Source organism: Phaseolus vulgaris, chromosome 9 (genome assembly GCF_051622355.1).
Source record: "Phaseolus vulgaris cultivar YP4 chromosome 9, ASM5162235v1, whole genome shotgun sequence".
Taxonomy (NCBI): Eukaryota; Viridiplantae; Streptophyta; class Magnoliopsida; order Fabales; family Fabaceae; genus Phaseolus; species Phaseolus vulgaris.
Window position 1 is genome coordinate 24,980,661 of NC_143506.1, and position 27,182 is coordinate 25,007,842.

The window sequence follows — 27,182 nt, forward strand, 5'->3', positions numbered from 1 at the left end:
TAGCATCATAAATCAGCTTGAAATTAAAAATTTAAATTAGGATACACTAAATAATGCTTCTCACACTATCTCTTTCGAGAATGTTTGCAACATATTTTTTAATATACTTTTTATGACACTAATATATTAACTGAAATTTGTTAAGACTCACAAAATGACATGGGGTCTCCATTTTTAAAAACAAGTATCAGTGGTAACTCCTGAGTCTCAACAAATTTTAGCCTAAAGTGAAGAGCATGCTAAAATAAGTGCATTAAAGAATATGTTGCTGTTATTTCTCATATGACTACAATTTACAATTTACTATGTTGAAAGCTAATTACTAGTGGCATCTGAGAGGCTGCAGTGAACTGATGAGGCAGAGACATCGATAGTGTGCATTACTCTCTCTAATGGAAATCCGGCATATCAAACTCGGATCCGTTTGACATCACTTTCAGGGACACTGATATCAAGCCTATCTCCTCTGCTCGAACTAGCAGTCTGTCCTGAGACCTGCCAAATCATACATGTTGGTCACATAATAAGCTTAAGCTTTTCTAATCTTCAAATGCATACCTCTCATTCGAAAGCAATTTCTGAGTGAACAAAGTGCTTACAGACACAACCAGTCAGCAAGTTTAAGATAATACTAAATTAAATCTAACATATTTCAAAATGACTATTATTTTAATGGTTTTTGCATTTGATTAGATGTATGTCTAGACACTGCTAATGCAATATTTGCTCCTCATAGCAAGTCAAAAGGACCAAGTTCACTCCTGTATTTCTCGTAGTCCTAACATGTTGAAATGACCATTTTCTTTCTAGCTTTCCTAAATCGTGAGAAAAGATGCATAGAAGTACTACTTGTAACATGTACAAGTCGCCTTTAACCCCAGTATAAACAAACAATGTATGCTGAAACGTAACACTTACAGTTTCATCCGGAACAACTGCATATCTCTCAGATAAGGAGGCACCGCTTTTCCCTGTTTAAGGAGAGAACAACAGAGCTATCATGATGCCAGATTGCATTAAAAATAAAATATGTGAATCCAAATTACACTACCAAATGGTATCAGATCATCGGTAATGGCTGAAAACAAAGGAACAATATTACTGATGAGTAATGAGCAGAACAAAGCACCTGACAATAGATCAGTGTTTGAGGATTCTATTTTGACTTGCTGCCCAGAAGATCCATCCACACTCAAAGCTTCAATAATCTTTGGAGAATTCCTGAAAAATCAAAATCATATCAAGACATGTAATCAAATGCACAAATTACCCAAACTTAAGTTTCCAATTAATAAATTAGATTAGCTATATAACTTTTTATTCTTAGATGGAGATGGTCATAATTGGCACCAAAACTAACTTTTTTTCCAGGGTGAATAAAAGAGACACAGACATATTCATATGTCCATGATTGAAAATAAATAATTTGATATAAAATGAATAGGGCACCAGGATGCGCAACGAATGTAAGCAATATGAAGCTCTATTCTAATAGTTAACAAAGATACCCCGTACAGCTACATTATACAAGCTACTTTTTGCTTTCTCAACCTCGGTCAGAATTAAACCATCCACTTCAGAACCAAGATCATTGATCCAAAATCTAACTTAAAAGAGCAGCCATAAAAAAATATGATGATATCAAATTCTACTTCCAGTTTATCTATAGAGTGACTTTAAAAGTTTCATCAAAATAATTAATTTGTTTCAGATTAACGGTCTTGTTTGAAGCAATTAGTTTTGGACAATTAACAAGCTACTTAGAGTCACCTAGTAATAAGTTGGGTGATTTGCATATCAGAGGTTCAAACCTCAGTGCAGTCATAACATAACCCCAAAAATAACTTACACTACCAATAAAACAAATTGTTTCTCCTATCAAATATACTTTTATGATCAATGTAAGAATATCTCTTATGTGCCTTCAGCAAATATACGAAGAGAAGACAATTCAGGCAAAGATGAATGATTGCCTGAAAGTCCTTAACAAATTTATTCAGGTTGTACATGCACTTACCGGTCAATGGTATCCCCGTGCCCAAGTTGGCCATTTGTGCCTCTTCCCCAAGAATATACATTGTTTTTGTCAGTTACAGCAATTGTGTGCCTCCACCCACATGAGATCTGAACTATTTTCTGCCATGTCAAACAAAAAAGTGTGGAGAAATTAAAAAAAAAAAATAGAATAGTCAGTGGTTCAGTGGATTGTTTAAAGAAAGACATTGACTGTAAGATGCAAACTTGAAACATTCCAAATGAAAGAAAGGGGAGAATACAGTTTCAAGTACCTGATCATGGGGGAACTTCACTTGTACAGGAGAGCAGCGATCAACGTTGTCACCGACTCCAACCTGTCCAAACTACAATTGAGGGAAAAATAGGTAACAATTTTCCAAACACGTCAATAATAAAAAACTTGTTATTGTGCAGAAAGAGAGTAAAGTCTTATACCATTTTTTTTTATATAAAGTAGAATATTTAGTTCTCTGCATACATAAATGTGCATTCTTTCAGAAGACACCTAATGCATCCTCTGCTATGTTCATAAATCAACAAGTATTTATTGTTATAATACTGTCACATGAACATGGGAGAATAAAAATTTGCTGCAAACCTTATTCCAACCCCATCCATAGAGTAGTCCAGTAGATGTAAGTGCCATACTATGCCTCCAACCACCTGATACCTGAAGAAAGTCCAAGCCAAGTCAAGAGACAAACAAAACAAATATACTATTGCACACAGTGTGCAAGGTTTCAGGGCAGGACAAGATTTTGTTAGACCAATTTTTTCTTGTCTTTAGTAAACACACAACACATATGGTGGAACCCATACATGAGAAGTATTTCCAATCCTTCCCCTTCCAGAGAAAAATCAACATTCAAAAAATGGGACAGGAGGAAGATACATGCGACTAAAATAGCAGAGCAAAGCGATATGCAAATGCATCCAAATACTACAAGAAATTGCTACGAAAACACCAACTAAGCATAAAATTAAAGGAATTACCTGGCAGATTAACTCGCCACTCAGGGCTTGAAGCTTGTGCGGCACAAGAGAATCCTCAAAATTTCCATGACCTAGCTGGCCATATTTGCTCCACCCATATGTGTATAAGCCACCAAAAGATGAAACAGATATTGTATGCCGCCAACCACAAGCAACCATGACCATCTTGTCACACTGTAATGTAAACAAGATAGAATTGGGCAAGGAAAGAAAAAAACATAACTTCCCCATCCACTAGGATGCATGGACACCAATTGTACATGAATCTTAACAATATTATCTAGACAAATCACATATAAAATGAACACCTAGATATGCTGCTGCTTCTAAACAGCAAGAAAACTTTTCAGAAATCAAAACGATATCAAATCACATGCATTCCATATATAATCAGAGTCTAATCAGGAAAAGTAAGATGATAACAGATTGAGGATATACCTCAATGGAAGAAACTTTCTCAGGAATCCACCGATCATTTCTATCTCCCAACCCCAAATTTCCATATCGTCCCCAACCCCATCCATACAGTTCTCCATTTTCAGTAATAGCTACACTGTGTTCTGCGCCTGCGGCAACCATTTTGATAGGTACTTCCTACAATATAAATAATTACATGAGGCCAATACTAATGGGATAATTCTTTGATTCCTCATAACTAGCAATGTTTAATAAATAAATAATATCTTAGTATTAATTTCATGCCGAGAGTACTGCTTTTGTTTTGTTGTTGATCTAGCTGCATTTCCCTTCCATTTGTTTAAAGAAGGTGATAATTCTGAAATGGAAAACTGTTTATGTTCTTCAAGATTATCGGAATTAGAAGATTGATTAATAAAATTATCTACCATTCAGTGTCCAGATTCATTACCAAAAGAAAAAGAACAAGGCTAGTGAAGTGGTAGAAGCAAACATCAAAACTGCTACTATTCAACCTATGAAGTTGAAGGGCTAATGGGAGCAACAAAGTGAACAGGAGCAATAAAAAACATTAAGGATTTGAATTAAATGATACTGTGAGAAATAGGTTAGTGGAGAGAATGTGGATCGTACTATGAAAGATACCTGGCACATGATGAATTGAGAATATGATTCTGCAAAATTGTGGGAGAGGAGAAATGTTATAAAACGGGGGTGATGGAGAGAAGGGTAAGGAACAATTGGGGGGAAGCTTTGGGCAGTCTAGGTCCTGGAAGGGCTGATATATATTTTCAGGGTGGAGTTATATAGATGAACAAGAAAGAGAACTGAGAAATAGGGAGAAAAAAGAAAGAGGAGAGTCGTGGAGAACGTAGTTGAATGACACGAGCAAAAAGGAGAATTTTCCTTCCAAGTCTTTACCCGTTCAACAAATGGCTTCCAAAAGACTAGCCCTTTCTTCTTCCCTTTCCCCGGTTTAAGCTACACCCCTGCTCTTATTAGTATTACTCTCAAGTCTGAACCACTTAACAGATTTAATTGTCTTATTCCATCTAACTAGTCTAAATATTTTCTCTTGCTTATTGGCTTTCTTTATTCTTCTGTCCTGAGTCCCATCAGATGTAGATAGAGAGACTGCATCCTTTTTAAATTGATTCAAAAAGAGGGTAGATGAGTAGTAATTAAATATATGGTAGAAGTAACTTATCACAGTGTATTGATTCTTGATAACTTGTTCATAGATTCTTATTTATCACAGATAACCTTGATGCATGCCTTTGAAATAGGTACCTGAAATGTTTTTATCTTTTGTGGCACAAGAGAATCTTCTGTGGTGCCAAGTCCAAGTTGACCATTTTGATTCCTCCCCCAACTTCATTAAGAGGGAAAAAATAACACAAGGGTTATAAGGAAGTGATAATAAAACAATCAAATTTGTGATGAACCAGATGATTGCTGGTTAGCACATCAAGGTTTAGTTTAAAAAAAAACAAACTGGCCATCAGCCTCACAGAATAAAACAAGGATTTATATACGCATTTGTACTTTTCGAAACGGAATGTGAATTAAACAATGAGTGTAGCAGGTAGTAAAAAGTGAGAATTCAACCAAGAGTACTAAAACCAAATACCTGTACCATGTTCAAGGTAGCAGATCAAGGTTTGTTTGGAAGAGGTTAATTACAATTTATTAAGACTTATCCTATCACCTAAACAATTGTGTAACCATTTGGAAAAGCTTAAGAAAATAACATATGATATGTCTATAAGTTGTTTTAGCTCCAAGATAACTTATGAAAAGAGTTCAACCCTATTCTTTTCAACTATAAAAACAACTTCTAAGTGTGAGTGTGTAAAGTTGTTTAACCAAAAAAGCCGTAATCCACAAAGGGAGTGTTTGCATAGGAAGTGCATACAGTTACTCAGATAATTAAAAAAAATTCAGTTCCGGTATCAAATATTCTATTAGACTATTCTTTCAGTGAACTGAGAAGACAGAAGAATGAAATTAAAAATATCAGGCCTAGGAATCAGCAGGCATTACAAAAATGCATTCAACATACACAACCAGGAATAGTAATTAGTATATGCATAAAAAAACAGTCAGAACAGAGAGAGTGCTGAAATTTTAGTCGAGAAAAACAAACCTCTGAACCTCGCCTTCCATGGTAACTGCCAGACAATGACTATCCCCACAGGCAATTTGCTTTATCCTTAGACCTTGTAATGCTACAATAGGTTGAGGAATGAGCAAATCACTAGAATTACCATGACCCAACCTTCCAAAATCACCCCTAGAAAAAACGAAATGTGATCTGCTTGAGAATTTAAGTATAACAAAGACAACCATATACAAAACACTATTATGTATGAGAACAAAAAAATTGCAGAAATATAAACTTGAATCATTCTCTCATAGAAAATTATAAAGAGACTGCCTAAACTAAGCAAAATTGTCTTTAAGTAATCAACTAACCCAAAAAAAGAAAAAAGGCACCATTCCCTTGTACTGAGAAAGAACAACTCACAAATGCAGAGGTAAGATAAAGAAAGAGAATGGATATTAATTTAATCTTAAAATAAAATCCATCTCTTTCCAAAGATTAACTTTATGGCTTACAGTACAACTCACAACCATACGTAATATAAAAGTCTTGAAAGAAAGGAACCGAGTAAACCGACATTTTTACTCTTATAGTAACTATTAAAGACAAATGCAAAGGTTAAGTAAAACCATTTGAAGCTGAAACTAATACCACATCACATCCATAAATAAACAAGCTTGATCCCATAATAAGAAACAACAGAGAAGCAAGAAAGAGTGCATTAGTGAGTATATCAAAGCGAAGAAGTGACAAGGATGAATTGCAGTCAGACCATCCCCAACTATAGAGTTCATTCCGTGACTCGGAGTAGGCAAGGGTGTGATCAGCTCCACAGGCAATGGAATCTATTTGCTGAGCATCCAATGCACTGAGCTGTGTAGGCAAAGGTCTATCATCGGTGTCACCATGGCCTAACTGTCCATCCTCTCCGCGACCCCACGAGCAGACAACACTCCCAGCTGCACATGATCAAATCAAAACCAATCCACACTCATACATACACACAAAAGTAAAAAAAAAAAAACTGAACTAGGATTTCATTTAATTTGATTTCATCTCATCTCATCCCAATCATGAATTAATTTAGAGTGTAGGAATAGAAATGAATTGAAAGGTGAGGGAGAAGGAGATTACAGAGAAGAGCGACGGAGTGGCTGGCGCCGGCGGAGATGAGGAGGACGCGTGAGGGAGGAGATGTAGCGGCGGTGGATTGGGATTGCGTCATGAGAGTGGTGGAGGAGGGACAGGTGTTGGTGTGTGGGTGAATGAGGGGAAATAACTGAGGAGATGAACAGGCACAGAAAAGAGTTTACCACATTGATGGGACCAGTAGAAGAGAGAGAAGGTGAAGAAGGATTATAAGGTCGTTCAGGTGAGAGAATGCAGAAATGAAAGCAGAGAATTCAATGTGCGGTCGGTCCCACATGGCACTGTGCCTGTCAGCACGGCCAACCATTTTTTTTTCTCTTCTCTTCTGTGTGGTCACCACTCCTACTCCCTCTCTATCCCCTTTCACACACACATATTATATATATTATTTTTAATTCTATATAACATGTGAGTATTTATATACTTTTTAAAAATTCATGAGAGTTTATTTTATTACCAGTTAGTTACTTTTTTTTCATATTTGTGTTCTTTTATTCCATTATATATTTTTTTTAATATGATGTTCTTGGTGTAATCCTTATTTATTATTATAAATAAAAGTATGACAGTCGCTTAGAAGAAATATATGATTAGGTGATTTATTTAAAAGATTATGACATTCGGCAAATATATACTATTTCTAAGATCCGCATTTTTTTCGTGCTTCTGTTCGATTAAATAATTGATATTTTATTATTTTATATTTTTCATTTCCCTTTTTTCTGTGTTTCTCTACTTTATAAAAAATCGCTGTAGAATGTTACTTCCATTTTTTTCTACCCCAAATGAAACTGTTTTATAATTCAAAATATAACAAAAACTACGTTGTTACCTAATTATATTATTTATTTAAAACAAGTTAGCAAGATTAAACAATAATTGTTTTGAATTTTAGTGCAGATATTAGCTTCATAGTTTTTCAAAGAAAATAAAATAGGTATTGTTGGTGAAAATTGTTTTGAACACTATAAACTAATCTATTGGTATGAGCGAGATCCGGTCTCGCTGACCAACCGAGACCATGAAAATCTGGTCGACCGATACAACGCTCAAATCAAGGTCAGTGAAGTTAATTTGTCATTAAAGATTAAGTAATATATCTATAAGTGTGATTTATTCCACTAATCAGGTCAAATAAGGTAAGTTCATTAAAATAATATAAATAACACATATTTTAAGGAGAAAGGTACGTCATTTATTACTGTGCACCTACTCGAGTGTCGATCATCCGCTTTACTGACTTGAGCGTCAGAGTATCTTCTGCAGGTACCTCATTCGATGTTCACCTAAGATCGAGAGTCGAAGGAGAAACACGAAAGCGAGAAGGATCCCAGTGAAACCCTAGTAAGTTATTCAACCGAAGAAGAAAGACAAAGATTTCAATAGTTCTGTAGGTCTCATCTCCCCTAACAGAAACAACTACATGTAGAATGAATTTGTGTGTATGTAATATTATTTTAACTCATTTAAGATTGAAATATTAGCGTGATATGTAAAAGAAAAAAAAATTAAGAACAAATTATTGTTTCTTTGTGTTCTGATAATAATGAACTTAAAACTTCAAACAATAGATTAAATACTCGTAATACTGTGTCAAGAACTTTGGCTTTGAAACAAACCCCCGATAAAAGTCGAAACTTTATTTACATTATTGCACGTGATTTCTTTGTACGTGTTATATCAAATATTATCCTGTTTCGGAAAAAAAGGCAAAGAGAAAAAAAAATCCGAATGGAGAAAACACTTGAAGAGTTAGTAAAGACAGACAAAAGGATAAATAGACATGGCATTATTGAAAGCTTTAGCAGACAAGATAAGGAAAATAATTAGACATGATAGATGATGATGGATATTTTCCTTATAATTTGCGTATCTATAATATAGGAAGATAATTTTAATACACTTAGTTTAATAATTAAGTACAGTTGTATAGTTCGCAGGAGTTTTAATAAATGTCTCCATGTGAAGTCCCATCTCAGAATTTTGGTAATCAAAGGGACAAGAAAAATAAATAAGTCTGATCATATGTGGCATTCAGATATGACCACACATGATCCTAGTTATATTTGGTAAAGCAAAATTAGCGGGTTTTTAGGAGATTCGACCAATTTTTACTCCTTATTCTCTGGGATTGTATTTTAAATCAAGACTTCTTTCTCTTCCAATAACTTTTCCAAAATAAATAAATAAATCTCATTTTAGTAATAAAGGATAAAATTTGTCCCAATTTTATAAAAACCCAAAAATTAACTATAAAATAATTCAAATATACCGTCTATTGAGTACTGTGTACAATGTACATTATACAATTGAAATGTATATGAATAGGAACAGTGAATAAGATTTATACTAAATATTAAACTAATATATTTAATGAAAATCAACACGATATCTACTTGTTAAAAGATATATACGTATATCATGGTATTGAAATTACAAATATCCTGTTATTCATTATTAATATTTTAATTAAATATTTTTAAAATTAAATTAGTTTGATATGTTCAATATTATTTAAGAACCGAGATTAATGACATTTTATATATTATTTTCTCTTTAACCTGTTGATATATTTTTTAATGATAAAATTATGACAAAATTTTAAGCTTAAAGTGGATAACGATGATAATTGTAACAATATTATTTCAACAGGCTTGAAATCAGAACATTAACATTGTATATGAAAATGAAACAAGATTTCAAAGATAAACTATCTTTTCCTTAATCATCGATTAGAGGCTTGTCAAGAGTTCAACATCGCTTAAGAGTTTAAGTAAGGACACTTTATATACATATTTCCTCCTTTAATTCACTGAGACATTTTTTAATAACAAAATCACAATAATAGATTAAATTTCATAACGTGGATAATAAAAGTTTAATAGCGCGAATAATATCTTGAATATTTTAATTAACTCTAACAATATTATCTCAACATGAACACAAATAATTAAAATAAAGTTATTAATGAATAAATATATTAATTATTACAAATATTTATAATATGATTTAATAAATTTATTTTCTTCATTTAAAATTTATGGAATTTTTTTCAAGATATTAATTGTATTTATATTTATATTTTACAACGTAATTCTTTTTCAGAAAGCCTAATTTTATCTATATTAATATTTTATTATGTAATTTTATTTAAATTATACTTTAAAATAACTTTTGTCTGAAATTCTGTTTCAACTTAACTTTTCATTTAACTTTATATATATTAAAAAAACTATTTGAAACATACAAAAAATAAAATATTAGCCTGTATTCATAAATCTCCACAAATGTAAAAAAAAGTTATAGATATTTTTTAGATAAACATCCAATTGAATAATGGAGTGAATAATAGAAGAATTCTCAAATTTAACAAATAACTAGAAGAACCTTTGTAGTCGGTGATAAGAGGAAAGAGTAAATTGCTACTCACCATTGCCATCACTATCTATGGGGGATTTGTTCGTAAAAATTGAGACAATAATAGTCTGTTTTTTCACGTCACTTAAGAAACACTCCTGTTCAAATAACACTTTGAATTAGTCTTACTAAAATTTATTTTGCACAATTATTATGATTAAGATCGATTTTAGATTATGATTCATGTTTGAATATTTGATATCAAGTTAAATTATAACTAACTTTTTATTTAATATAAAAAACTATTTTAACTCAAAATCAATTAATTAAAAAATAAAACCTTATTAAATTATTGTAATTGGTGTTTGAACTTTAGTTTAGAGAATTCAAAATGAAACCAAAACCAAACATTTAGGTATATGGTACGTTATGTGAGCCAAAACCAAGCATATAATAAACCTTGAAAACTCTATCACAAGCATACAATAAACCTTGGAAACGCCATTCCAAACATACAATAAACCTGAAAACGCTATTCCAAACTTACATTACCCAAGAACATAAAAAAATATGCCAACCTTTATATTTAAAAAAATACAAATGTTATGAATGTTAGGAAGTCAATAATTTATAATTTATTGATTTTCTATTTCGATTAAATAGAATTTTTAACTGGTATAGATTTAGATATCATAAAATTTTATTAATTATTAAATAGTTAATCGGTTAAAATTTCCTTATTAGGTTGGTTATTTGTAAGACCAACATAATAAGTGAAGTTGTTAAGCGAAAAATAAAAAATTATTCTCAATGTTTTGTTCATCCTTGATTTGCTCTAAAACTCACTAGCCAAGTCAAATTTTGTAACGTATTATCACTCTTTTCAAAGATGACGTCATTCACCGTTGAATTGTCAAATAGCTCCATCAAAATAGCATGTTCTTCAGAAGAAGTTCATTGGAACCAAAAGATGCTTTTTTTCTCCCAAGATAACATGGGAGTGCGAAAATTCAACTTTGACGTTGGGATCATAAGAAAATTGATACAGCTACAATAGCTATACCTAAAATATTAAACTCTACTAATTTCGATATTTTTATTAAAAATATTATGGTTTAAAATATTTTTAATCTTGTAATTATAGACTCATATATAATTAGAGATAAAATATTTTACGTGAATTGATTTTATAAAATTAATTCAGATTTAACATTTAATTTTTTTAACATATATTAAAGTTATGTGAATTTTTTTTTCTTAATATGTATTAAAGTTTTTCTTATTAATATATATCAGAATCATGTAAAATTTCATTTTAATATGTACGAGACTTATTTCAAATTTATTTTAATAAAAGTTTGTTGGATTAATTAGATACCCATTAATTACTAAACTGTTAACAAAACATCTATTATATAGTTTTATGTATAAATTAATATTTTCAACATAAAAAAAATGTATTGTCATGTAAATTAAAAATAAAAGATAAGATGTAAATTTAATTTTATAAGTGAATTTTATAAAATCTAATTAAACTTGAAATTCAGTCTTTGATAAGAACAGTATCAAATTATATGATAGATAAGATGACAAATTATTTTCCATATGGAAAAACCGTTTGGGATGAACAAACTTGAAGAAAAGTTAAAGAAAGCAATCTTATGAAAAAGACTGAGAAAAATAAATTAAGAAAATAATGTGTCGTATTGAATACTAAATGTATGTAATATAATGTTTTTTAGACATTTAGGTAAATAAAATATATCATAGTAAACAACAATATACGTATTGTAATTTTTAATAAAAAAAACATTTTGTCTGTCATTTTTAAAACTTTAAGATAATATAATTTTTTCAATTATTAATGTAATATTTTTATTTTTTACTCATATATAATAAAATAAAAGTAGAACAAACATTATTTACTTAACATATGAATATATATAGCTATCTTATTGTATCTTAAAAAAAATATTCCTCTCCATAGTGATTTTAATATATACATCAAAAGTTTTAAAAACAAATAGAGTATTTAAATTAAAACAATTACATCTTCCAGCGGCTCACTTAGGAGTTTTATTACCTGCAATCTCATATGCTCCTGTGTAGAACACGATCATCACAAATAAAAAAATAAACACAAACAAATGACATGGTAAGCAAGTTATAACAATTTTTTTTATATAATTTAAATTTCAAATAGATACACAAAATTCATAAATTCTCAAACAATTTCTCACACATTTCACATAACCATGAAGTGTCTATCAAAATTCATAAATCATTTTTCACATGTCAGATTTCTACTGACTCACAAAACATAGACACTTGACTCTACTTCCAGAAAACTCGTGTATTTGCACCTGTCATACAACTAGCTGTGAATCCACACAGTCATGCACATAAACATCTCAATATCTCATCATCTTATCATTTAGTATGACGGGATAAATTCATATGACCTGAAAGATCAGATTATATTTCAAACCCCAGACAAAGTCATATGAAGTTCCATCGACTCTCACCAACTGAATAACTCCATCTATGTGATTTTTTATATCAGTAGAGTCAGGATGTCTCATTACGGGCTTGATAGATCAATACACCTAACAACAATCTCAACAGGGTATTTCCTTTCTTGAAAATACTATGTCTTGATCACACTTTCACATCATGTAACACATCAATACACCATTCAATCACACCATATATTTTAAACTTTCTAAACAATCCAAATCTATCTCAAAATTCACTTAAACACATTACTAAGTTCCAAATATATGCTCTCTAAATCAATCTTCTTCTAAAATCAAACAACCACTTCTCATCAAACATCTCATTTAAGTAATTCAACAAAATATATTAAAAAAGCAGTTCAACTCATTTATATTATCGTTCAAATACTTTCAATTCTCTATCACAAACACCTTCAACAACTTATTCATCTTAAAATCAATATAAAATATTCAAAATTTAACTATTTCAGTCAATATATTACTTTACTCTTCAAAAGAGACAATCATGCAAGCAAAACCAATTGAAATTGGTGATCACATCACCCCCACATCCAGAATCTTCTAAGCAAGGGTTCTATTTTTTAAAAAAAAACTAGCTTCCCTTACCTGGACTCGAGCATATGCTCACTAAGAGCTTCAACCCACCAAAAGTTTAAGGATAACCTAACCTACACCAGAAAATCTTGATCACAAATCTAACTATATCACTAGGACCCCTAGTCTAACAAAGACTAATTTTGAAGATAAAAACTTCACATGCAACTTAAACTAAAATGCAACCCTAATCAGATCAAAACTAATGGTGAACTCCGATCGTCAAACTGATGAACGAGAAAGTCATAATCTTAAAGAGAAGGGAGAGGAAAAGAAAAAGAAATTTTTAGAAAGATGATGGTTATTTTAAAATGAAACCTGAATAACTAAATTTATATTTATATAGATTTTTTCCTTTTAATAATAAAATATTTGGTGTCATTTTAATTGTACCATATTTACTCTAAAATTATTTTTCTCGATAATTAATATAAAAAAAGAAAAAATAATTATAATAATAATAATAATAATAGAGAGAAAATATATTAACACACAAATGTAAATTAAAATAATGGATTTAGATATATATTAATATGGTGTATCTTTTATTCTTAATTACTTAATCATCTTATAAGCACATATAAAATAAAGTGTTAATTTATATCCATAAAAAGATGATTAAACTAATTAATAATTATCATCCGATTCAAGGAAGCGTGTGAAATGAATTGTTTGAGATTTGATTGATTGACATAAAAGTTTTTGCAGTTTTGTCATCTTTATGAGTTTTGTCTGTTCTTAAAACTCAAACAATTTTCAATTTGTTTGCACTGTGAAGTACAATTTTATATATAAATTATTCTTTCGTGGTGTATTGAATTTTTTTTACATATTAAAATATAATATATTTTTTATACATTAAAATAACTTTATTTCACTTAAATATTTATTATTGTTCTAAAAATCCTAATTAATTTGAGTATCAAAATTTTATTAAGATAAAAATTATATTTGATAAAATTAAAATTTATTTATTTATTTTGTTAACTTATAAAATAGCTTGATCAATATAAATAAGTTGGTATGTACTTAAATTGGTTTATTTTAGGAGGTTCTAGTTTATAAATTAGAAGTCACTTATTTTATTTTTTTTCATTAGTATTTATATACTTTAATCCATTTTTATTATTTGTGATTTAATTTTATCTATTTTTTATTATTTTAATATTATAAATAAAATTAATTATTACACTATTTTCAGTATTTATTAGTTTATTTTTTAATTTTTTTATATAATTAAATTAAGAAAAAATTAACATTATAAATAAAAGTAGTACATTTTTTTGTAAGGACTAGAAAATATTTTCAAGTATAATTGATATAATTAAAATGACACCTAAATATTTTATTATTAAAATCAAAAGTTCATATAAATAAAAAAAAAATCAGTTATTCAAGTTTCATTTTAAAATAATTATTATCTATTTATAAAACTTTTTTTCTTTTCTCCTCTGCCCTTCTCTCTAAAAATACGACTTCATCCTTTTTCCGTATGACATCATCATAAGTCATTTTTGGAATTCTAGTAATGAATACAGTAAAGTTTTTCTATCATATTTTTGTTTAAGTAAGTTTCTTTTTGCATTTTTTTTTCTTTGAGCCGATTTTGAGTTTTCCTATTTACCTTGGTAAACATGTTTTTGCATGTGGTGTATATGCTCAAACAATAGTCTATGTTAGTTAAGGGTTTTAGTAATGTGTTTAGATAATTGATCAAAACTTCATGGTGCAGATTAGATTATCCATGCATTCGTTAGAAGTTAGAGTTCTTTGTGAGTATCCATCCTTCTATTCAGGTAAGGGAATCTAGTTTTACTTTTCAATAGAATTCCAATGTTAGAGTATTGTATGTGAAGCTAATGTGATCACAAGTTCCAAATTTTTATTGCATGATTTGTTTTGTTAAGCAAAATAAGTGTTGGTTTGAATTGATAGGTATTATAAAATTGGTTGATTGTTTGAATTTGAATGTGAGATGAATTTTGCAGTTTGAAAGTCTTGGAATTAAATTTTGAATTCAATGAGAATACAAGTTATATTTGAGCAATTATAAAATTACATAAATCTCTTAATTGTATAAAAGTTTCAAATTTCTATATTGATATTGGGTAGACTTTGAAATGGTTTCATGATTCGGTTGAATTAGCTAAATGAGACTTAGATTTGTGATATTTTCACTCAAGCAAAAATAGAACATAGATCCAAGCTTAAACTCAGCTATATTTTTTCACTCAAGCAAAGATAGTACTCAAACTAAGTCTAAAGTCGGTCTTATTTTCGCTTAAGCAAGAATATTAGTGTCGTTGAACCTTGTCCTCAATCTCATTTTCGCTCAAAGTAAACAAAATTATAAATTTGTTTTCAAAAGATTGTTTGATGATTGTTTATTGCTTTAGTTAAATTAATTATACGTGCATTTGAAACATTGATTTTATGTGCTTATGTGATTTTTTTATATTTTCAAATTGTTTTAAATCTAAATTTTTATGTGATTGAATGTGATATGAATTATGAATCATGTGAAAATGTGATTGAGACATAATATTTTCAAGAAAAAAAATATCGTGTTGAGATTACTAGGATGCACATTGAATTAAATATTCGTTTAGAAGGAGGTATCATCACTCTACTAATATATTGGAATCATATAGATGAAAATTATCAGTTGGTGAGAGTCGAAGGATGTTCATATGGATTTACCTTGTCATAGGAGTTGACTAAATTCATATGTTCGTGTAGATGTGTGGAAAGATAACACATTGAAGGTAGTATGAAAAATGCATATCTTTGGGTTCGAATTCAATGCACAAATCTTCTAAAAGTAAAGTCAAATGTCTATGTATGTATGCCTGTGAATTTTTAGTATGACTGATATTGAATATTGGATATTTGTATATACTTGGCTGTTTAGTAATGTGTAATTAATTTATTGTGAACTAGTTTACTAAACATTAGTTGTTCAAACTTTTAAATTAAGAGTTAACTGGTAAGGATCTAGAAAATAACCTTAGAGTAGAAGTGGTATATTTTAAATGATACATGAATATTTTATTATTAAAATGAAAATGACATATGAATAGAAAATTCAGTTATTCAGGTCTCGTTTTAAAATAACCACCATCTCTTTAAAAGTTTCATTTTTCCTTTCTCTCCCTTCTCTCTAAGATTTTGATCTCCTCACTTATTAGTTTGGCGATCAGAGTCAGCCATTGGACTCCTGGCAGTGAACCCTATAAGATTGTCCGATCAAAATCTCAGATAAAGTAAGTTCATTTTTGGCCCCTTTTTCTTTTGAGTTAATTTTAGTCTTATTAGATTTATGCTTTGCATATGATTATTTTAGCTTCAGGGTTAATTTTGTTAACAAATGGTCTTAGTTATATAGTTAGACTTTTATCAGGATTTTGTGGTGCAGGTTAAATTACCTTTAGGCTTTTGGTAGATTTGGAGCTCCTATCCTAGTGAGCATCAACCCTTCAGGTAAGGGAAACTAGTTTTAAATTTCCAATAGAACCCCAGGCTAGAAGATCTGGATATGGGGTGACGTGGTGTAGCTTGGAAATTGTTTGATATTGAAATGAAAAATTTAGATATAGTAGATGGTGTAGAAGGTATATAAGTTTGGAATTGAATGAATTACTGAATGTATTTGAAAAATGTTTGTGATGATATATTTTGATCATTTCGTGATGATTTAGTTTATAAACTAAAGATTGTTTGTGACAATTTTTAAAGTAAATTGTGAGTTGATTATTTGGAGAATTGCTATGTTGATTGTAATATGAATTCTGGTGATTTTGAGATAAATTAGTTGTCGGGTTTAACAATTGGTGATCAAACTTTAATTTTCATGTTGTGGCTTCCCCAACCTTTTTATTAAATAATGTTGAATACGTGGTGCTAGGTATATGTAAAGTAAAAAGAAGAACATTTATTGTTCATGCTCTTTTCTTTCATTCTGTAAATGCTATACAATGTTGGATAATACTTTTCTTTTCTCCTTTTGTAATTGGTGTAACAATCTTGCAATAATTCTAAATATTAAAGTATTACAATACATGTTGGAATTAGTTATTGCTTGTGCAAATTTGAAGAAGTTGAGAGCTGTTGGCTATAGTTGTAGTCGAGAGATAATTTTCTTTCATTCTCCTTTTATTGTCTCTCTTTTTTGGTAGTAAAACTTGATGTTATTTAGATACACTTTGGAGCCCTTTTGATACAAGACATTTATATGATTTGTAAATGAATCGTTGTGTGTTTTGGAAATTCTAAAATTTGGAATGATTTGATTGTTTGATGTTGGAGATTGTGATATTTAGAATATGAATTTTAATCAAAACATAGTATTTTTAGGAAAGAAAATACCGTGTTAAGATTGTTTAGGATGTGCATTGACTAGGGATTCGTCTAGAAGGAGATATCATGACTCTTCTGAGATAATGAAATCATATAGATGAAGTTATTCAGGTGATGAGAGTCGAATGAGGTTCATATGAATGGGTAAGTTGTTTGAAAGATAACTAACTTGACCTGTTATATGAGTTAACCCTGTCTAGGAGAGATATGACATTGAGATTCTTTATGCGCATAGCTGTGTGGATTTCACAGTGAGATAGTATGACAGCTGTATATCTCTGAGTCTAAGTCAACGCATGAGTCTTCCGAAAGTAAAGTCAAGTGTCTATGTGTTGTGAGTCAGTAGAAGTCTGACATATGAAAGATGAATTTTATGAAATGTAATAGACACTTGATGGTTTGAGAAATCATATGAGAATTGATGAATTATGCTTATTAATTTGAATTTTAAATTATATCAAAACTTTTTATATAGATAGCTTACCCTGTTATTTGTTTGTGTTTGTTTCTTTATCTGTGATGATCGTGTTTTACACTGGAGCAGATGAGATTGTAGGTAATAGAGCTCCTTTGTGAGCAGCTGAAGGATGAGATAGTTTTATTTGAATGCTTTGTTTTATTGTTAAAACTTTTGATGTATATATTAAATCCCTATGAAGAGGGATATTTCTTTTGAGATACACATATGAGAAAGTAGTATATGTTATTTGTAATTAGATATTGATTGTTTTACTTTTATTTCATTATATATGGGTAAAATGAAGGGTGTTACATTATGGTATCAGAGTTGTTCGAACCTTAGGAGACCTAAGAGTTATGGGGTTGTTTATGTGTGCTTTAGTTGGTTTGTTAGTAAAACTACATAGTTATGATTTTTTTTTTAGATTTATCCTAAATCTTTCTTTTTTTGTTGTATAGCATGGCTCCTAGACCTCCTACCCCTCCCCAACCTTCTTCTGAGATGAACCAGATTGCCAGGGCTATTGAGATAATGACAAATTCTATCCAACAACAGAATATGGCAATGGCTCAGAATCACCAGACAACAATGCATCATTGGGAGAGACTACTAGATCTGCTGCAACAGCTTCCCATGTCAGTCAGTCTCAGGAGCATATGGGACTGACAGAGTTCATGAGACACAACTCACCTAAGTTCACTGGGAATGTCACTCCTGACCAAGTAGACCAATGGATCAGGGAGTTAGAGAAGATCTTTAGGGCAACCTCCTGCCCTGAGGATAAGAAATTGGTTTTTGCTACATATTTGTTGTCTGGAGAAGCAGAGTTTTGGTGGATGGGAGCTCAACAGATGATGGAAGCTAGAGCTGAAGTATTAGACTGGGAGAGTTTCAGAGTGAGGTTTCCGGAGAAATATTGTCCAGATAGTGCAAGATTTGCAAAGGAAGCTGAATTTCTCAAGTTGGAGCAGGAGGGACGTTAATGAATGTATATGCTGTTAGGGTTGAGTACCTAGCCAGATTCTACACCCAAGCTACCTTTGAGGCTTGGAGGTGTAGGAAGTTTAAAAAATTATCATACAATTTTTTATCTAAAATCTTAAGATATTTGTAGTCAACTATTTTATTTATACTCAATGAAAAACTTATCCAATATTTTGAATTCCCAATATTAAACACATTCTTTTATCATAAAAAATAAACTATGTGTCTTAATTGAAAGACAAAACTAGATTTATCTTATTAAAAAAACTACTTGTTTAGTGATATTTTGGTGTGAAAGGAAAGAGAAAAACAAAAGCAACAAACTACTGTGTGTGATGTGTAGTCCCTCCCATTTCCTATGATGTCTTCGTAGGGCATTCCCTAAAGACAGTTTTATGATTCCCATTATTAATAACTAATTGTTTACTCATTTTTTTTGGTGTGAAAGGAAAGAGAAAAACAAAAGCAAGTGTGATGTGTAGTTCCTCCCACTTCCCATCATGTCTTCGTATTGTGCGACTAAGTGAAGAATTTATGCACACTCGTACTTTTTGAAAAGCAATGTTGAAGAGAAAGGGGTTTGGAATTTAGCTAAGTTCAAGAAGATACAGTAAAATGATAAGATCTATTCATCAATCAATAAATGAAACCAATTCTTTTAAAAAAATGTCCGTTATTATTTAATAAAACTAAGTTCTTGATTAATTAATTATATATATATATATATATATATATATATAATTGCTCCATCATGGTACATTATATTTAGGTTTACCTATTTTTATTTGTATCCCCAAAGGAGTTCTTACGTAATTAATATTAAAAAAATCATTAAATAGAAAATAATTTCAAAAACAAAAATAGTTAATCACTATATTAATTAAAATAGTTAATTCTAATAATTTATATAGTGGTTAATTATTTATTTATGATCTTTAAAATTATTGTAGTGTAACAACATTTTCTAATGCAGAAATTTATTAAACTGACTTTGATGAAGTTTATATGATTGGAGGAAAAAGCTTATGGGAAAAATATTTTTTTTTTATAAAAGTAAAATGTTTAAAGTAAATATAAATGGTTTCGTGTTCATTAGAGTTTATATTCTTAGTATCTATAAATGCGAGTTGACATTGATTCTTACTATTTCATTGAATATGACTTTGCATCTCTCTAATTTTGTAGGGTGTTATTTTATTTTTCACTTTTGATACGAAGTGTAAAAATATTGATATTTCAATATAATATATTGATTTATTAGGGAAGCATCTATTTTGTTTATTTATTTAACAAACTTGTGTATTAATTCAATTTCAATTACTTAATTTATTAAATATTATTTATTAAAAACTGAATTATAAATCTAATTTAATCTTAAAAAATTAATTTAAAAATTGAGATTTATATTTACTCATATATTATAAAATATATTTATTTCTAATCCATATAAAATCTTCAAACACTATTTAAATAAAAAAGTACACCTTTTTTGTAAAATATGTCAAAAACGATTTAGATTATACATTATCGATAGATTCTGAAATATTCTATTTAAAAATACATTCTTCATTTTATGTTTCTAGAAATTTCTAATTATATGAAATAAATTTTTTGAAACTACATTTTAAATTTTGGATTTCAAAACTGTTTGCATACCTGAAGCTACCTACCTCGAGCCTATGTGACTATGACAAACCACCACAAAACAATGTCTGAGACCGTTTGAAATAAAAGTCGGATGGGCAAAACTGAAATTCCAAAAATCATGGGCCTGCAGTTAGAAATTAATGGGGTACAGAAAACAATAGCTCAATTTATAATTTGTTTACCAACACTTAGTTAGGCTTTTAAAGCAATCTGGACTGCAATTATCCAAACAATACAAAACATTAGTATTTTAAAATTGACAAGACAAGTCTTTGAATTAGAAATTTTAAGAAATAATTTAATTTTAGGCTTAATTAAGTTTTAGTATCTCATAAATTTATGCAATTTTAATTTAATTTACATTAATTTTTTTATTGGGTTTTAAAAATATTTGTATTTTCTTTTAAGCTTCTTGCCATATAATTTTTTATTGTTAATGGGATGACGAGACCAACAAGTTAGAGGAGATTAAGGGCCTATGTTTACGTGGATGTAATGTTCACATACAAGAAGTGAGAATATATCAACTATTTGGATCCAGGGTTTTGTGAGGAGAGAATGAGAGGATATATATGTGAACAGTAAATATTCTCTCTCTTCAGAATGAAGAGATGTAGAGAGAAAGTCACGTCGGTATGTGTTATTTCTGAATTTACTCTCACCTAAATATCATCTTCCTTCATAATGAAGAGATGTAGAGGAAAAGTCACGTCAGCATGTGTTATTTCCAAAATTATCTTCATCTATTCTACTATTATAATATTTCTTATTTTCCATTACTGCAAGGTTTTTTATATTAAAAATAATATTTTTTTATTTATATAATGTGATTTATTTTTTGATTTTACAATATATGTTTAATATTTTAAGAAATTATTTGAAATTTTGTTTTTATTTAATTTATTGTTATGTTTATATTAATATATTTTTGTTATAATTATTATATTTATGAGTTATAAATTTTTATGAAATTATTTTTTATTGTTAATTACGTTATATTTTTGTTGTTGTAGTATTTTTTATTTTTTTATTATTACAGGGTTTTTAATATTAAAAAATAATATTTTTTATTTATATAAGATCTGATTTATTTTTCAATTTTATAGTACATGTTTAATATTTTAAGAAATTATTTGAAGTTTTGTTTTTATTTAATTTGTTGAATACATAATTTTTTTTTCTAATTATAATGTTTAAATTATACCTATTTATATTTAATATATATTTATTTTCTAATTTTAATTTTTAAATCTACTATCTGAAACTTGTTTATTTCTAAACAAAAATAACTCAATTTCATTATTAAATTTTTTTAATAGGTAAAGGAAAATTTGTAAAGTAACATTTTATAAACTCACATCACTCACAAATTCCCATAAACTTTTCTCACACATCCAGTATAGCATATCTCAATCCAAACATCTTCACTTTCTTCACACTTTCCTCTCACATCCTCTCACATCTCCTCCTTTAAATTCTCACACATCATACCCTATTAAAGGAATAAGAGAAATTGATTGATGATTTGGACAAAAATAATGACTATATCATCTCGTTGATGTCAAAATCAAATAGTGGAATACTTAAAAGAAAAAAAAAACATTTTTAGCACTCAATTGAACGTAATTTTTTAATATAAACTCAATTTAAAATACCTAAATCTATAAGATACTTAAAAATATAGTTAATCCATCATTTAATAAATAATATAATATTTTTAAGGAAATATGTTGACTTGATAAAAGAATTTTGTAAATTTGTGAAAGTATTCCAGTAATTTGAAATTACATAATTTGAAATTTTTAAAAATAAAATAAAATGTGTGATACACTCTTCTATTTCACAACTATCACTACAAGAAAACCATGAAATAGAAACCAATTTTAGAGAACAAACATAATTAGTTGCTATAGTAACTAAATTAGAGATCATTTTAAAAACTAAAAAAAAATGGTTTCTAAATTGGTATCTAATTATCAACCAAAGTTTTAACTACCAATTATTTAATTTCTAAATTTGGTAGCAAAAATCTTGGTTGTTAATTAGATACCAATTTAGAAATCATTTAACAATAATATAAACTAATTTAGAAACCAAAAAAATTTTAATCTCTAAAATGGTCTCTAATTTAGTCACTATAGCAACTAATTATTTTTTGTCACTAAAAATTAGTTTCTATTTCATGATTTTCTTGTATTGTATATTTCTTCACTTTTCTTTTTTCCCTTATTTTTTCTCCTTTTAATCCCTTTTCGTTCTCTTTTATATGTCTCTTCATTCTCTTTTTCCTTTTGTTTTCTTTCACCTAGCTTTCTCCCTCCTCTTTCTCTATTATCGTCATAAGACCATCTTTTTCTATAAGTTCTTAATAATATAACAAGTGATTCCGACAAATTCTTTTATCATTGGAGGACATAATATTATTTTCAACTCGTCACTTTTTTTATATTATATATTTGGTTTGAAACAATAACAAATAAGGGAAAACACAATAATAAGATTTAAGATTGAAAGAAAATACTTGTATCAATATAAAATATTCTATATACAAAGAATTAAAAAAAATAGTATACAATCTATGCATATAAAACGTAAGCTATCAAAATAAAATAATATAGTAGCTTTTATATATACAATCTAAGCTGACACAATAACATAAACAACTAAACTTAATAACAATTACAATAAATACATAAATACATGCCAATACGTGTATTGTGTAAGCGAGACTCCTAAGTAATATTGTAAAACTGGAAAAACTATTCAGCCTGAAAAAGTCAATCAAGAGGATCAGACCCATAGAAGGATAATTGAATTTTTGGGGGATGGGGTAGGGTAGGAACAAGGGGAGGTGGAGTAATGTGGATGATACAACCTTAAAAGTTAGGGGTGGGATGGGATATGGGGTATGGTTGGAACTGATAAGGGAGTAGAAGAGTTGTTTGCTTCATTGAGGGAAATTAACGGGGGGTGGTATAAATGTTAAGATGGTACGAAGGGTGTGAGAGACCGCCTCTTGTTTGGATTCACAATCTTTTTGACGAAATTATAGGGTGTGATGTAAGGTATTATAACAGGTTTCATAATGATCATGAGTTTGTTAGATTTGGGTTTGGAGGTTTGCTAGTTTTTCTAAAATGGTCTGGAGGGTTTCTTCTAAATCTTTGTCTGGTTTGGGAGGCACGAAAATATGATCAATGAAAGCACCAAATTCATAACAAAGATTAAAAAAGGATGGGGAAGAACACCAAAGTAAAGGGAAAAGAAGACAGGAAATGAAACAAAAGAGAGGATAAAAACAACGTTAAGATAGAAAGAAAAGGCAAGAACAAAATACATAAATGTCTCTCTCCTAGTCTCCCTAGGCATATAATTCCCCTTGAAAAGTCATCCAACTTGCTCTAATAGACATTTGTGCTGAAAGATATTGAAAAAACATAACAAAAAATCCTAACAAAAAAAGTTCAATCCAATCCTCACAAAAGACAAAAACAAATCCTTCAAGATGTAGTTATTTAACCAAGTGGGCCTAGATACCCTTCTAATGGGCCTTGTAGTTGTGAGTCCAATATCTATAGTTGGCCCCTACAAAGTAACCTTGTTCTCAAGGTTTTGGTTGGATGAGCTTGAGAAATGAGTCATGGTTGATGATGCAGTTGGATAGGAGCTTAGAGTGGGCAAAGTGAAACAAAATGGTGGATTGTAATTGAGAATTGGTTTTATTGTTTATGGTGGGGATGTGTTTAGGGGGAAGGTGTTTGAAGGTTTGATGTGGGTGGGGGTTGGTGGGCCAATGTATTTTTTGTGGTGTGTGGATGGTTCTGGAAGTGGAAGGGTGGGAATATATATAAAGTGAGAATGGTTGTTAGGCTTGTGGCGGTCTGTTGCGTCACGTTGGTTGTAGTGTGAGAGAGTGGTGTTGGTAAGGAGGGTTGAAAGTGGGCTGCGGGATGGGTTTGGGAGCCCAAGGGTAATTGTGTTGAATGCAAAGGGTTTTGGAACGTTGGGACAAGTGGGTGCGTGCCAGTTTCATTTTTTAAATTTTGGACATAATCACGTGAAGGTGCATCAGATTGTGCTTGACGTGGCGCAGTGCGAGTTGTTGATGGAGATTGCGTGTCTTGCTCTGACAGATCTGATGTTGTGTTAGGTGAGTTTACTTGTGTAAGTAAATTGTCACGTAAAGCATAAGAGGATGGTAGGTGAAGGAGCTCAATGTGAATTGTAGATGGAAGACGCGTGACTTGTGCTGATGAATCCAATACTGTGTTAGGTAAGTTTATTGGTGAAAGTAAAGTTTTAGTTAGGGTTATGATATGGGTAGAATTTGGAAAGTGCGAAAAGTTTGGGGTTGTTTCATGGTTGAGAGGGTGGTGTACTAGAGGGGGTTTTGGTTCCTAATATGGTTTGAGGAGAGATATATGAAATACTAGGTGAACATTGGAAGTCGGTGAAAGAGCTAGTTCATATGTTACTTCACCAATGCGATTTGTAATAAGGTATGAGCCGTAAAACTTACGGCTAAGTTTGTGGTGAGGTGCGCCGGTGAGGGAGGTTGGACGGTAGGCCTGCTGGTAGAGGAACACCCAATCGCCAACGCCAAAGGCATGATGACAACGTGTTGTGTTCGTTGTCTTACCCATGCATTACTACAACAACGCTAAATTGGTCTTCAATTGGTGCAAGATCTACCTTCACTCTTGGAGGGTGGTGACCAGATTCGGTTCCAATGCAGTGTCGGGCACACAATCCAGGATGCAGGGTGATGGTCTTCCATAAAGCACTTGAAACGGGGTCGTTTTTTATGGCCGAATGGTAAGAAGAATTGTACCAGAACTCGACAAGATGTAAGTATTTGTACCAATTCCGTTGATTGTCACTTATAAAATAGTAAAGGTATACCTCTAAACTTTTGTTGATAACCTCGTTTTAACCATTGGTTTGAGGGTGATAAGTCATACTAAATTTCAATTTTGTTCTTTGTAGGTGAAAAAACTAATTCCATAAGTTACTGAGGAAAAGCGGGTCGCGATCTGAAATTATGGATTTCGGGACCCATGCAACCTGTAGATCTCCACAAAAAATCGGTTAGCTAGTTGGGAGACGGTTATGGAGGAGGGGAGGGCTATGAAGAGTTTATTTTTGAAAGGCGGTCATAAACCACCCAAATAATTGTATGGATGAAAGACGATGGTAAGTGAATGATAGAATTGGCTGTTAGTTCATCCCAAATTCTGGTTTGAGGGGTATGGGTTGTAATAATCCTAAGGGTTTTCAGTGATGGGTTTGTTCTGTTAGCAGGGGAGACACTCTATGATGAAATTTTGTATCCCTGTAAATACTCAATCAATAAAATGATGCAACTAAACAAGCTAAAATGGCTTTGAGACCGGAATGCCCTGCAGATGGGGTTGCATGGAACTGATGAAGAATGGATGGATGGAGGTTGGTTGTGGATGTAAGGTAAAGTCTCTGGCCGTGGTACAGTAAGTCATTGTGAAAAGTGAAATTTGAGTTGGGAATACCTATCAATTTGGTTTTTTTCTTGTTGTCCTGTTGTTGTCTAATAGTACCTTTTTAATTTTGTGATGATCTATGGTACTGAGGAGGAGATGGCTAAGAAAACTTAGGATGGTGGCCTAGAGAGGTAATCGACATCCTGGTTGTGACGTCCAGGCCAATAAAGTATGTCAAAATTGTACTCCAATAAGCCGTGAAACCCATTTTTGTTACTCCGGTGTATCACAAGCGTTGGTAAGTAGTCCCCTTAAAATTTGTTGGTCTGTGATAATTTGAAAGTGATTGTCAATGAGATAGTGTCTCCACTTCTTAACAGATTTAGTACTTGTTAGCATCTCTTTTACATATACTGAATTGCTTTGTTTCTTAGGACATAACTTCTAGGATGCCCTGCTTGGGATAAAACGACCCTGATGGCGAAGTTGGAAGCATTAGTTTCCACTACAAAATAGATGGTGAAATTAGGAAGGTGCAAGATTAAGGTGTATTTAGGATATCTTTGAACTATAAAAGGGCCTTTTTTGCAACGTGATTCCATGAAAAAAACTTGCAATTTGATTAACATTCATCTAGGGTATGATTTATTTTATTGCAATATGAACATTACTTACCATAGTTTTGGGAAATTTTGTGCACTCGATGTTTGTGTAATTCACGATATAACCATGACATTATAGCGCTCCCACGCTTCGTACACCTTATCATCATGTGTTGATTCAGGGAGGTCTCCATTCACGAACTTGAAGTTGTTCTTGGAGAGGAGAGCTTTCTTCATGGCTCTATTCCAAGTGTGATAATTGCTTTTGTCAAGTTATGTTGTGATGAGTATCGTTCCTGGATTTTCTCCTGGATGCAGATAGTACGTGCTTGATGGGTTATGTGACAAATCCATTTGATGAAAAAGAAATAGAAAACAAGATGCAAAAATAAGATTGAAGAGGAAAAGAAAAATCAAGGGAAAAAACGATGATCAGAGTGTGACGAAGCAGAGCGGGCTCCATGACAATCGGATTGTTAAAGGAGGAGAGAAGAACGAAAGCAGAAAGCTTAGTGGTGCAATATTTTGGAA

At 30.6% G+C, this 27,182-nt stretch overlaps 1 protein-coding gene across 1 annotated transcript; it reads right to left on the minus strand.

The window, feature by feature from the left end:
• Nucleotides 1-7,031, minus strand: UVR8 (Regulator of chromosome condensation (RCC1) family protein). Its single transcript, XM_068625182.1, has 12 exons — nucleotides 6,665-7,031; nucleotides 6,303-6,489; nucleotides 5,573-5,719; nucleotides 4,717-4,798; nucleotides 3,448-3,603; nucleotides 3,010-3,183; nucleotides 2,615-2,686; nucleotides 2,289-2,360; nucleotides 2,018-2,136; nucleotides 1,130-1,221; nucleotides 919-971; nucleotides 1-495 (listed from the first exon to the last, which is right to left on the minus strand). The coding sequence occupies exons 1-12, from the start codon at nucleotides 6,753-6,755 to the stop codon at nucleotides 409-411; spliced, it is 1,332 nt and encodes a 443-aa protein (XP_068481283.1). The 5' UTR covers nucleotides 6,756-7,031; the 3' UTR covers nucleotides 1-408.
• Between the last annotated feature and the right edge of the window lie 20,151 nt (nucleotides 7,032-27,182).